At 44.7% G+C, this 13,594-nt stretch overlaps 1 protein-coding gene across 10 annotated transcripts; it reads right to left on the reverse strand.

The window, feature by feature from the left end:
* Positions 1-2,521: 2,521 nt before the first annotated feature.
* Positions 2,522-5,472, reverse strand: LOC123173441 (nascent polypeptide-associated complex subunit alpha, muscle-specific form-like). Of its 10 annotated transcripts, none has more exons than XM_044589925.1 (4): positions 3,855-5,472; positions 3,175-3,294; positions 3,029-3,060; positions 2,522-2,950 (listed from the first exon to the last, which is right to left on the reverse strand). In XM_044589925.1, exon 1 carries the CDS (start codon positions 5,343-5,345, stop codon positions 3,927-3,929), a length of 1,419 nt encoding a protein of 472 aa, XP_044445860.1. In that variant the 5' UTR covers positions 5,346-5,472; the 3' UTR covers positions 2,522-2,950; positions 3,029-3,060; positions 3,175-3,294; positions 3,855-3,926. The 10 variants fall into 10 exon arrangements, with proteins under 10 accessions (XP_044445860.1, XP_044445855.1, XP_044445862.1 ...); XM_044589920.1 differs by having other exon boundaries at positions 2,522-2,957; XM_044589927.1 differs by having other exon boundaries at positions 2,522-3,060; positions 3,175-3,267.
* Between the last annotated feature and the right edge of the window lie 8,122 nt (positions 5,473-13,594).

Here is a 13,594-nt window from a genome sequence, read left to right on the forward strand (position 1 = left end):
GGGACCTCCTATACGCCACTTATTGCAAGCAAAATCACTAAGGACTTAGTTCCAGGATGATGTATTACGGAACAAGTAAAGAGACTTGTCGGTAACGAGATTGAACTAGGTATGAAGTTACCGACGATCGAATCTCGGGCAAGTACCATACCGATGGACAAAGGGAATTACATATGTTGTCATAAGGTTCGACCGATAAAGATCTTCGTAGAATATGTAGGAGCCAATATGGGCATCCAAGTTCCGCTATTGGTTATTGACCGGAGAGGTGTCTCGGTCATGTCTACATAGTTCTTGAACCCGTAGGGTCCACACGCTTAACGTTCGTTGACGATATAGTGTTATATGAGTTATATGAAATTGGTGACCGAATGTTGTTCGGAGTCCCGGATGAGATCATGGACACGACGAGGAGCTCCGGAATGGTCCGGAGATAATGATTGGTATATAGGATGATACTATTTGGACACCGAAAGGGTTTCGGGTAGTACCGGGTAGTCATCGGATCACCGGAAGGGGTTCCGGGAGGCCCCGGGAGGATGATGGGCCTATTGGGCCATTAGAAGGGAGCACACCAGCCCACAAGGGGCTGGCGCACCCCCCTATGGCAGCCAGCCTATGGGAGAAAGGAAGGAGGGGGAATCCCTAGATCAGGTCAATTGAAGTCGAGAGGGTGTTGAGCGGGATGACTAAAGGTGTTGGAGAAATGATCATGCACAATGGTTTCCTTCTCCTTGCGGCTCGTGACCCAACCGTGGTTATGCTTGAGTCAGTGGATGAGGTTTTTACGCCTGCGTCCATTGACATGTGTGCTTCTTTAAGATTGGAGATGTGTGCACATTGCATTTTCCTAACATCTACTAGAATAGCCAGACCTTGAGTCTTTGGCGAATGTCTGCTTCCTTGGCAAAGAGAGCATGTTATGTCAAAGCGCATGATAACTTCAAGGGCCAAATATAGTTGAAGCTTTGCATTGGAGAATAAGGACTTGCTCTACACCAAAGATGAGAAGCAACAATCTTCAGCTTATGGAAAATAATATGGCAAGGCTCTGCATAGGCGTGCTCTTTCCTTCCATGCCTTCTCGGCCACTTCGTCGAACCTAGAGAATCCAACCAAAAAAATCTCAAACTTGAAAGATCTCGGATGCTTCGGGCCTTGTGCACCAAAAGAAGAGGGCCATGGTCAGCGAAAGACGAGAAAAGAGCATGGAGACCATGTTCCCCGAAGAAGATGTCTCCGCAATGTCACTGAGCGTGCATTTGGTGTGTTGAAGATGAAATGGTGTGTTTTACTGAAAATGCCAAGTTACCTTTGTGAGAAGCAAGCTCAGGTCATCATTACGTGCATGGTGCTTCATGAGAAAGCCATTTGAGAGACTTGGAGTTTGATAGATGTGATCGTGACAAGAACTACATTCCAGAGATTATACAACCCCAACCTATAGGAGAGCTCCTGCTCGACGCTCATGAGCGTCAAAAGCAAGACCTTTCGCTGAAGAATTCGCGCAAACTGGCCGGCCCATTCACCAGGCGACAAGCGTACCTAAAAAGAATGTCGAAAAAAATGGAGCGGCGGGTAGTCACGTCGCCAACTACTGCACCTACCGACTGAGCTTGTCTTAAATTACCGTGGTAAACTAAGAGTACTATGTGCGACAACAGATCCATCTTTTTATCTTCCTTAAAAGAATGAATAATGTTTTCTTGAACAAACTTTTGAACATGATTATTTTTTTCAAAAACATGAACAATTATTGAGAACATGATTAAAAATATATTTATGAAATTTTTATATATACGATGAACAATGTTCAAATATACATCAAACATTTTGTAATATACAATATAATATATACGCTGAACAATGTTTAACTACACAATGAACATTTTTTGTGATATATGCTGAACAAAATTTAAAACACATTAAACATTTTTTTATATATGACGAAAAAATTAAATATACATTGAACATTGCAATATACGCTGAACAAACATTTACATACACGTTGAACATTTTGTGACATACGCTGAACCATTTAAATTCTGAATAAATTTCTTAAATGTGAACAAAATTTGAAATCTGTAAAAAAGTTTGAAGTCACAAACAAAATTTCGGAATTTATAACATTTTCTGGAAAACAAAGTATAACAACTAAAACGAAAAATGATCAAATGAAAGAAAAGGTAAATAATAGAAATAGAAACAGAAGCGCAAAAAGAAAGAAAAGAAAAAAGGAAGAAGAAAACAGGGAAAAGGGGGAAAAATGGCCACAGAAAAAAATCCGGTTCAGGGAACCTACTAGAAGGTTCCCAAAAGCGGGTGCTTTCCCTAAGTGGGCCAGCCTGTGTGTCCTCGTTCGTTCACTTTGCTTCAGCGAAGCAGCGACGATCGGAGGCACACGTGCGCCATATATGATCTGCCAACCAATGCACTTAACCAATATAGATCATTTCAAACTAAACTAAAGAAACAACTAATTTGCATTGTATCAGCATATAAACATCATAGTCAGCATTCATAAACATCATAGTCATCATTTAGAGACGTTACCTACATTTCACAACCCCTACAGTTGCCCAACAGGGTAAACAAACTGCTGGTTGGTACAGCAAGGGGAACATCACGAGAAGCAGACTGCTGGTTGGTACAGCAAGCAGCATCTCAACACACATCTCACAAAAGACTAAGCTACGATCAGGGAACTCGACCACAGCGGAAACCACAACCATCTGTGTGTCTTTGGCGGTCCAGATCACTCCATGGGCAACAGGAGCATCTTCGATGGCTGTGGAGAGGTCACAGTCAAGTTGGAAGAGGGCGCGCAATGCATCGATGGCAATGGATGGCAGACGGCCTTGGAACACCCTCTTCTGTGATGCCAAGACGACAATACAGAAGCTTCTCCGCCATCTTGGTGATTGGGGCTTCCCTTCGCCTTGGCACTGAGCTGGACACTGCTACACGATTATTACAGAAGCTATTGATGAATCTTGAGGGCAAGGATCTCAGGGTAGGGTAATATTACCAGGTTTAGAGGGTGAAAAAGTTGAGCATGACCTGCAGAAAAAAAATTGCAAACACTGTGACAATGACAAATTGTAGACTAGCATATGAAAAATGAAGGAACTAGCGAAAGGAGCACAAGTAATGGCCAAAGAGCGAAGATGCTACAGGATCGAGGAGACCGCGCCCAAAGTTTGCTATTTCCATCAGCCTAATTATTGACGCGCATCGTTGACGCAGCCCTGCCTTTGAAATGAGTGTCTGTGCCGCAGACAACACAAACTGAAACTAAATAAGGTCACAGAAATTAGACAACAGTTGTCCAGTAAGCATATTTTTGCCAGTGTGAATAGAATTTCTAATCTCTTGATGAAATGGCCACCTCATTTCAAGCAGTTAATATTTTGAACCTTCACATTCAAAAAAAATCAAGACTTCGAAATAAATAAATGATGGCACATCAGAAAGCACCGAGAGTCAAAGTAGCAAGTGAGGATAAAAAAAGCTTTTGGTTGGAACTATAATCAATTTAATTAACAAACTTTGGAAGATTCATATTCATAATTCATCCTTTATTGAAAGCAACCAGACAGGAATGCAGTCAATTTCTTACATTTACCTTCTACAAGGAAACACCATTGCAGATTGGTACAATTAAGTTCTATTGAGGGAAACATATTGGTGCATAGTATGAAATACTCAAAGGTTGCCACCCACAAAATTGTGTACGAGCCAAAGTATATATGATAACTATGATTTTGATCCAAGGAAATGCTAACAAAGGAACAGAGTCTGTCATTCAAGAATATGCATTATTTGGCTTATGAAGAAGGCAACTTTATCCATACCACTTAGAAGAGAGGATGGTTCAGGAAAGCTCCCTCCTGTACTACCAAGTTTTCCTTCCTGTGCTACCAAGTTCAGGAAAGCTCCCTACTCCTGAAGCTACAATAGTCGTCCTTAAGGAGCATAAACGAGGACTTGTCGCAAGAGAATTTTCCTTTTTTTCTAAGATAGTGCCCCTGCTCCAAAAGTTCGCCTTCCTCGACATCGACTACCTCCAGCTCTGCGAGCTTGTAGATTCGCTTGAGGATGCGATCATGGTTTGGCTGGGGAGGGGGGCTGGTCGCCTCGGTTTCCACCAGCACCCACCTCCTGCCGGGTGTGGTGCCGGGGGAGAGCTGGCGGCGCAGTGGAGGCGTGGAGTCCTGGCTGGCGCAAGGGGCCGCGGCCGCCTTTGCCGGCGCCGGCGCCGCTGCAGGTGGCGCCTCCGCCGCGGGCTTCTTCAGGCAGGGGATGAAGGCAGGCGGGCGGAAGCTGCTGGCGTGAGATGGAGCCTTCGCCGCCGTAGATGGCGCCTCGGCCGCGGGCTTCTTCAGGCAGGGGATGGAGGCAGGCGGGCGGAAGCTGCTGGCGTGAGATGGAGCCTTCGCCGCCGTAGATGGCGCCTCGGCCGCCTTTGCCGGCGCCTGCTCCGCTGCAGGTGGCGCCTCCGCCGCGGGCTTCTTCATCGGGCAGGGGGTGGAGGCAGGCCGGCGGAAGCTGCTGGCGCGAGATGGAGCCTTCGCCGCCGTAGATGGCGCCTCGGCGGGCGGCTTCTTCAAGATCTTGGAGTAAGGGATGGAGGCCGGCAGGCGCAGCCGGCTGGCGTAAGTGGTGGAGGTCGGCACGCGCAGGCGCAGGGGACGAGCGCCCGCGTCCTGGGATGTTGCCGCCTTCGTCGCCGGCGGCACCGCCGTAGATGGCGCCTCCGCCGCCGGCTTCTTCAAGAAGCCCTTCGGGGAAGAGGCGGATGCGGGCAGGCGGCTGGGACGAGCAGCCGCGGTCGCCTTCCCCGCCGCCGCCGCCGCCGTAGTCGACGCCGCCGTAGCCGCCACCGCCGACTTCTTGAAATACAATTTGCAGAGGGCGGGGCCTGCGGGGGCACCTGGCGAGTGGGGGAGCAGATACTGCTTCATTAGCCAGCCGTTCCTCCCCTCCGGCCCGCCGGGTGGCCGGGAGATGAACGAGAGCTTGGTGCAGCTTCCTTGTGGCGCCGGCTTGGAAGTGGAAGACTTGGCCTCGTCGGCGGTAGGTAGGAGGGTGATGGTCTTCTCCACCTTCCACAACCCGCCGCCGACCGTGCGCCTCGTCCGGCTTCCCATGGCGCGGAGCGGCGTGAGGACGTAGTACGCCGGCCTTCCAGCGCCGTCCGTGGCCTGGAAGGAGTCGCCGGCGACGACGTGGGGAACGTCGCGGTAGAGGTCGTCCTTGTTCACCCAGGCAGGGAGTTGCCTGAGCGGGAGCCTGAGGACGTTCATCAGATCGTCGTCGTCGCCGGGAGGGACCGCGTACGCCATGGCTTCTTGGATTGGAAGATCGATTTGGGGATTGATTTGGGGATTTCTCGCCCTCGCTCTCAGCTCGCCGTTGATTTGGGGGAGGTGGGCGACGTGGCCCTTTATTTTCCTTTATTTATTTATTTTCCAAGTTCCGGGAGGCGGTTCGGTGGAGGGACGTGGCCGTTGGTAGGTTGGTTCGTGTGCGTTAGCTGCGAAAATCCCCCCGCTTCTTCTTCTTCTTACTTCAAAAAATAAAAAAAATAATAGATAAAATATTATCCCACTGATTTTTTTGAGGCTCATATACACGCGCATACACTCAACCCTATAAACGCACACACGCACATCCTACCCCTATGAGCACCTCCGAGAGACTGATATAACCATCCAATGGAACCATACTCTACCTCCGTATAATACGTATAGCGTACATACCACCTTCTGCGTCTATACTATGTTAAAAAAAAGCACGTCGGGTGCGTAGGCGAGTTATATCTTTCACGTCGGCTTCAGGGTCCGAGGACTCATCGCTTTGCAGTCTCTTCATGTTCTTAATAATTAGTTTTTCCCGCGAACACGACCAGGCACAAATGTGACCCATGATTTACTCCGGCAATTAAAGGGGGTTCTTTTTTTAACAAAGCCCTCCTATAGGTGATTTTATTTTTATTGGGTCCGAAGACTCCTTTAACTTTTTTTCCGCCACCTCCTCTGAAGGTGGTGAGTGGGCTGAACCTTGACAACTTTCTAGCCGAGAACCGAACCGTCACCACTCACCACCTTCAACACGAGGTGATTCCAACCAAACACTAGGAGGAGAGAATCTAGCTATTCTAGCCAATTCATGAGCCACCATATTGTTCTCTCTATTACGATGCTCATACATGACATGATTAAATTCTAAAGACATAAAGTAGCAATCATCGGAAATAGCACATGCCACTCAAGAAGAGTAGCCCTCCTTCAACGCTGAGACCACCTCCAAACTGTCCGAGTTGATCTCAATCTTGCCGCAACCAATTGTACGGGCCATGATTTATACCAAATCTCACTTCTATAGCTTCAACAGTGAAAGAATCAAGGCATATTTGAATCCTTTCATTAGCATCAACCATGATTTTTCCAGTGTGGTCTCGTAGTACCGCTCCAACTAAATCTACAAGTGAATCAACATCGAAACTTGCATCAACATTCAACTTTGCATAGCCGAGCCTTGGCCTCGTCCATGCATTGGGTTTCACTTTCACTTTTAGGCTGAATGAGAGTATAAAATTAGCTCCAAGAGCCCTCACTGCTAGCCTGATCTAAACTGCACTCTGAATTGTTTCTCCATGCGTTAACTTCCGACGCTCAAACCATAGATACCAAGATGCAGTAGTCACCGTTTCTCTTAGCTTTGGTTGTCCCAACACATCAACATCATTCTTCGGAAGAAAAAGTGTATGCTCCAAAACAACCTCGCATGCCCTATCAATCGCAATTGCCTTCTTAATAACATCATATATTCCCTAGGAAGCTCCAATACCTCAACAGCCTTAGGGCACCCATACAAAAAATGAAAGGATGTTATCCGACCCCAAATTACAAGCCGGATAGTGATCTTTGACCTTCATGTACTTACTTGCAAGTACTGAGCGGCAAGGTATAGCACTATGCAGCACTCTCCAAATGAATATCTTAATCTTTGAAGGGCACTGTAGGAACGAGGTATGTCTACCAAAGTGGGGGAGTGAATGGGAGTTTTAAAATTTCTTCCGGAAACTTCAAAAATCTCAGAACATAGCAACGGAAAGAAGGATACCAGACAACAATGAGTGAAAGTAAACTACCGGACTAAAACTAACCACGGTCATCGAAGGAAGTCACATGATGGTAATCATAAAAGCGGGGTAAATCAAATGGAATAGTGTGAAGAAATAACTAGTAATGCACGATCAAGACAAGGATTTGGTAGACTAGTTCGTCCTTCTGCACAAGGACTAAGTCTGGTTGGAGGGGTTGTGATTTAACACAGAAGATAAACTCTCTTCGCTCTATTCTCCTCGACAATTGGTTCGTCAACCAATGTCGATTACTCGTGGTAGATACTTGAGGTGATCTTCAAAACTTTACAGAATTCTTTTTCGAGAACCACAATCACTCTTGGTCTCTGAAATGAATGACACCTAACCGTCTAGATGTTGGGGAACGCAATAATTTCAAAAAAAAAAATCCTACGATCACGCAAGATCTATCTAGGTGATGCATAGCAACGAGCGGGGAGAGTGTGTCCACGTACCCTCATAGACCGAAAGCGGAAGCGTTATATCAACGCGGTTGATGTAGTCGTAAGTCTTCATGATCCGACCGATCCTAGCACCGAACATACGGCACCTCCGTGTTCAGCACACGTTCGCTCGATGATGTCCCTCGTACTCTTGATCCAGTTGAGGCCGAGGGAGAGTTCCGTCAGCACGACGGTGTGGCGACGGTGATGATGAAGCTACCGGCGCAGGGCTTCGCCTAAGCACTCCGACGATATGACCGATGTGTGTAACTGTGGAGGGGGCATCACACATGGCTAAGATATTGTCTGTTGTGCTTTGGGGTGCCCCCTTGGCCACGTATATAAAGGAGGGAGGAGGAGGCTGGCCTGGGAGGGGCGCGCCTATAGGGGGAGTCCAACTAGGATTCCCAATCCTAGTTGGACTCCCCTTCCTTTTCCAAGAGGGGAGAGAGGGAAGGAGTAGGAGAGGGAGAAGGAAAGAGAGGGGGGCGCCGCCCCCTCCCTAGTCCAATTTGGACTTTCCATGGGAGGGCGTGCGGCCACCCCTTGAGGCCCTTCTCTCCTTTCCCGTATGGCCCATTAAGGCCCACTACTTCCCTGGCAAATTCCCGTAACTCTCCGGTACTCCGAAAAATATCCGAATCACTCGGAACCTTTCCGATGTCCGAATATAGCCTTCCAATATATCGATCTTTACCTCTCGACCATTTCGAGACTCTTCGTCATGTCCGTGATCTCATCCGGGACTCCGAAAAAACTTCGGTCATCAAATCATATAACTCATAATACAAATCGTTATCGAACTTTAAGCATGTGGACCCTACGGGTTCGAGAACTATGTAGACATGACCGAGACACATCTCCGGTCAATAACCAATAGCGGAACCTGGATGCTCATATTGGCTCCTACATATTCTACAAAGATCTTTATCGGTCAAACCGCATAACAACATACGTTGTTCGCTTTATCATCGGTATGTTACTTGCCCGAGATTCGATCGTCAATATCATCATACCTAGTTCAATCTCGTTACCGGCAAGTCTCTTTACTCGTTCCGTAATGCATCATCCCGCAACTAACTCATTAGTCACATTGCTTGCAAGGTTTATAGTGATGTGCATTACCGAGAGGGCCCAGAGATACCTCTCTGATACTCGGAGTGACAAATCCTAATCTCGTTCTATGCCAACTCAACAAACACCATTGGAGACACTTGTAGAGCATCTTTATAATCACCTAGTTACGTTGTGACGTTTGATAGCACACAAGGTGTTCCTCCGGTATTCGGGAGTTGCATAATATCATAGTCGGAGGAACATGTATAAGTCATGAAGAAAGCAGTAGCAATAAAACTGAACGATCAATATGCTAAGCTAATGGATGGGTCTTGTCCATCAGATCATTCTCCTAATGATGTGATCCCGTTCATCAAATGACAAAACGTGTCTATGGTCAGGAAACATGACCATATTTGATAAACAAGCTAGTCAAGTAGAGGCATACTAGGGACACTCTGTTTTGTCTATGTATCCACACATGTATCAAGTTTCCGGTTAATAAAATTCTAGCATGAATAATAAACATTTATCATGATATAAGGAAAAAAATAGCTTTATTATTGCCTCTAGGGAATATTTCCTTCAGTCTCCCACTTGCACTAGAGTCAATAATCTAGTTCACATTGCCATGTGATTTAACATCAATAGTTGACATCTTTATGTGATTAGTTCACATCTCCATGTGACTAACACCCAAAGGGTTTACTAGAGTCAATAATCTAGTTCACATCGCTATGTGATTAACATCCAAAGAGTGATCATGTTTTGCTTGTGAGAAAAGTTTAGTCAACAGATCTGCCACATTCAGATCCGTATGTATTTTGCAATTTCTATGTCTACAATGCTCTGCATGGAGCTACTCTAGCTAAATGCTCCCACTTTCAATATGTATCCAGATTAAGAATTAGAGTCATCCGGATTAGTGCCAAAGCTTGTATCGACGTAACCCTTTACGACGAACTTTTTGTCACCTCCATAACTGAGAAACATATCCTTATTCCACTAAGGATAATTTTGACCACTGTCCAGTGATCCACTCTTGGATCACTATTGTACCCTCTTGCCAAACATGGTGAGGTACACAATAGGTCTAGTACATAGCATATCATACTTTATAGAACCTATGACTGAGGCACAGGGAATGGCTTTTCATTCTCTTTCTATTTTTTGCCGTGGTCGGGTTTTGAGTCTTTTACTCAACTTCACACCTTGTAACACATGCAAGAACTCCTTCTTTGACTATTCCATTCACTACTAGAAAAAGGGCCATTTGTCCCGGTTTTTGAACTGGGACTAAAGTGTTGTTACTAATGCCCTAGGACTTTAGTCTCGGTTCTTACATGAATCGGGACAGATGGGCTTCCACATGGCCGGTACGGCAAGCCGAGGCAGGAGGCCCTTTGGTCCCGGTTGGTGGCACCAACCGGGACCAATAGGCGTCCACGCGTTAGCAGCTCGCAGGAGCTGAGGTTTTTTTTGAAAGGGGGTGGTTTTGGGGTTTTGGGGGGTTAATTTAGGTGTTTCATATATTGTGTTACCTAGCTAATTAATAGAGAGAAGTGTCCTCTCTTATCTCCGTGCTTGGTCGACGCTACGTATTATACGTATAGAGAGGACTCGACATGCTAGCTAGTAAGCAAATGAAGGAAACATAATATCTTCATGAATATATGCATACAGAGAGAAGTGATATCGACCACCTCTCCTTCTCCAAGAGATTGGTCGAACAACAAGTTCTCGTATATCGTCTATCCGACGCCACTGGCTACATATATACAATATTAAGATCTCTTACAATATAATCCCCTAATTATATATGAACTCAGGGTCCATCTGGTATTCTTCATCTTTATCGATCACGTGGTCAAGAAAGAATGCCGCCAATTCCTCTTGAATTGCTCGCATGCGATCTGGTGCTAGGAGTTCATCCCGCATCCGAAACATCTAAATTTGAAGAACGGGGTCAATACATATATATGAATGAATGAAACTCAACACAAATGATGGTAATAAAATAAATTGTGAATATTATTGCTTACACACTTCATATTGTTTGTTAGAGTAGCCCCGCTCACAGGTCGTGTGGCGGATGGACTCGCAAACGTAGTATCCACAGTAATTATTCCCGGCTTCCTACCACAACCACTTTACAAGAAATAGAGGTCAATCAAACTAATAATTAAGCAAGCATGCTAAATGGTATTGATGAAACTATCGCTTGAATCACTAGGAGATGCGCGGAACTAGCTAGAAGTACTTACTTTCGGGTGTGTAAATTGCAGCTTCTTCGGTAGTCCCGGAGCTTTTGAGGTGAATATTTTCCAAACCCTGCCAGACAAAGAAAACAATTACTTGATATCTGGAAATGAACAAAGTATCCAGGTTTAGAATTAGAGTCATCCCGATTAGTGTCATAGTTTGCATCGACGTAACCCTTTACGACGAATTTTTTGTCACCTCCATAACTAAGAAATATATCCTTATTCCACTAAGGATAATTTTGACCGCTGTCCAGTGATCCACTCCTGGATCACTATTGTACCCTCTTGCCAAACATGGTGAGGTATACAATAGGTCTAGTACACAACATAGCATACTTTATAGAACCTATGACTGAGGCAGACAGAATGACTTTTCATTCTCTTTCTATTTTCTGCCGTGGTCGGGTTTTGAATCTTTTTACTCAACTTCACACCTTGTAAAACAGGCAAGAACTCCTTCTTTGACTGTTCCATTTTGAACTACTTCAAAATCTTGTCAAGGTATGTACTCATTGAAAAAACTTATCAAGTGTCTTGATCTATCTCTAGATCTTGATACTCAGTATGTAAGCAGCTTCACCGAGGTCTTTCTTTGAAAAACTTCTTTCAAACACTCCTTTATGCTTTCCAGAAAATTCTACATCATTTCCGATCAACAATATGTCATTCACATATACTTATCAGAAAAGTTGTAGTGCTCCCACTCACTTTCTTGTAGATATAGGCTTCACCGCAAGTCTGTATAAAACTATATGATTTGATCAACTCATCAAAGCGTATGTTCCAACTCCGAGATGCTTGCACCAGTCTATAGATGGATCACTGGAGCTTGCACACTTTGTTAACTCCTTTATGATTGACAAAACCTTCTGGTTGCATCATATACAACTCTTCTTTAATAAATCCATTAAGGAATGCAATTTTGACATCCATTTGTCAGATTTCATAAAATGTGGCAATTGCTAACATGATTCAGACAGACTTAAGCATCGATACGAGTGAGAAAATCTCATCGTATTCAATACCTTGAACTTGTCGAAAACCTTTTTCAACAATTCGAGCTTTGTAGATAGTAACACTACAATCCTCTAGGTGGTTTTATTTTTAGGGATTTTTACATCTGTGCCTCTGTTTACTTAACTCTACTCATTCATCCCCGTGCTCTTAACTTTTGCTCAATTTTCCCCACTCCCTTGCCAGAAACCCTCATAACCGGGCACAACGGACGTTGCCATCGGGTCAGAATTTTAATATCTTGTTCACGTTTGTTTGAAAAATGTTCAGAATTTCAATGTTTTGTTCATGTTCTTTCAATTTTGTTCATTTTTTTTCAAAAAATGTTCACATTTTCTAAAAATGTCTACGTTTCATTATTTTCCTGAATTTCTAAAATGACATTTTTTCATATTTTATCCAAAAATAAAATAAATGGTATTTTGTTAAAGAACATTCTCGGTTTTTCAAATTGTTCATGTTCAACAAATGTTCAGTTTTCCAAAAAAATGTTCGTGTTTTAAAAAGCTGTTTGGTATTTTTTTTTGAATTTTTGATTTCTTTTTGTATTTTCCAACAATGTTCACAATAAAAAATGTGCTCAAAACTGAAAAAATGCTCGCATTTTCAGAAAATGTTTGGCAATTTCTAAGAATGTTTTGTGCTTTGGAATAAATGTTCAGAATTTTTTTAAAATGTTCCTGTTATCTATCTTTTTTGAAAAACTATTTCTGAATAACATTTACATTTTTTGAATAAGTTTGAATTCTAAATTTGTTCGAGTTGTTCAAACAATTGTCAGATTTTCAAACATAACTCGCTTTTCAAAAAAATCCAGGAAAAGATATAAAAACCATAAATCGCCTTCCTATATTGTCATGAATGCTTGTTAAGTCCACTTGTTTAGCTAGGTCATCCTGTTTTTTTTCTTCTTTTGTCAATCTAATTGTTGCGCCACTGTACAAACGTGATCGCTACACCATGGGCCGGCCTAGTCGGGTGTCTCTGTGTGCGTCGGGTCGCTATTTGACGCAACACTACCGAGGAAACTAGGGAAATTCCTATTGGTAGACAGGTAACAGTAGAGAGGGGTTAGCCGGGCGTGCTACTAGTACTTAGCAGTAGCGTGGGCCGCCAACATGCACTGCAAGTATTCTTTAGCTATAGCACGCTCACACCAACATGCGCAAGTGCTAACCGGGCTCCGCCGTTACCCCAGGGGTTTGCTGGAGTCACTAGTAGAAAACAGGGCTTTGGTCCAGGCAGGGTAAGCCCATTAATCTCGGTTCACTCACGAACCGGGACCCATGGGGGCAACGGTCCCGGTTCGTGAGGCCAGGGGGCCGGCCGGGCCTCGTGGGGCATTGGTGTCGGTTCGTCTAGCCCCTTTGGTCCCGGTTCCAGCCACGAACCGGGACCAATGATCCTCGCTCCTGGCCCACAACCATTGGTCCCGATTCGTGGCTGGAACCGGGACCAAATGGGATCCTTTAGTCCCGGTTCCAGCCACGAACCGGGACAAATGAGATGCCTATATATACCCCCTTGCCCGTGAGCAGAGCAGTGGAGTGCTATGTTTTTTTGGCCGACCGTGAGGTGTTTGATGAAATGCCCGAGCCACACTTAAACTTTCTCTTCTCTAAGCTCCTTGTCCAAGCTCCATTTTCCTCAAGATTTGTCTAGGTTTG

Source organism: Triticum aestivum, unplaced genomic scaffold, assembly GCF_018294505.1.
Source record: "Triticum aestivum cultivar Chinese Spring unplaced genomic scaffold, IWGSC CS RefSeq v2.1 scaffold12432, whole genome shotgun sequence".
In the NCBI taxonomy this organism is placed as follows: Eukaryota; Viridiplantae; Streptophyta; class Magnoliopsida; order Poales; family Poaceae; genus Triticum; species Triticum aestivum.

Coding starts and splice junctions, on each gene's coding strand:
- LOC123173441 (XM_044589927.1), bottom strand. CDS start 5,345: ATGGCGTACGCGGTCCCTCCCGGCGACGACGACGATCTGATGAACGTC.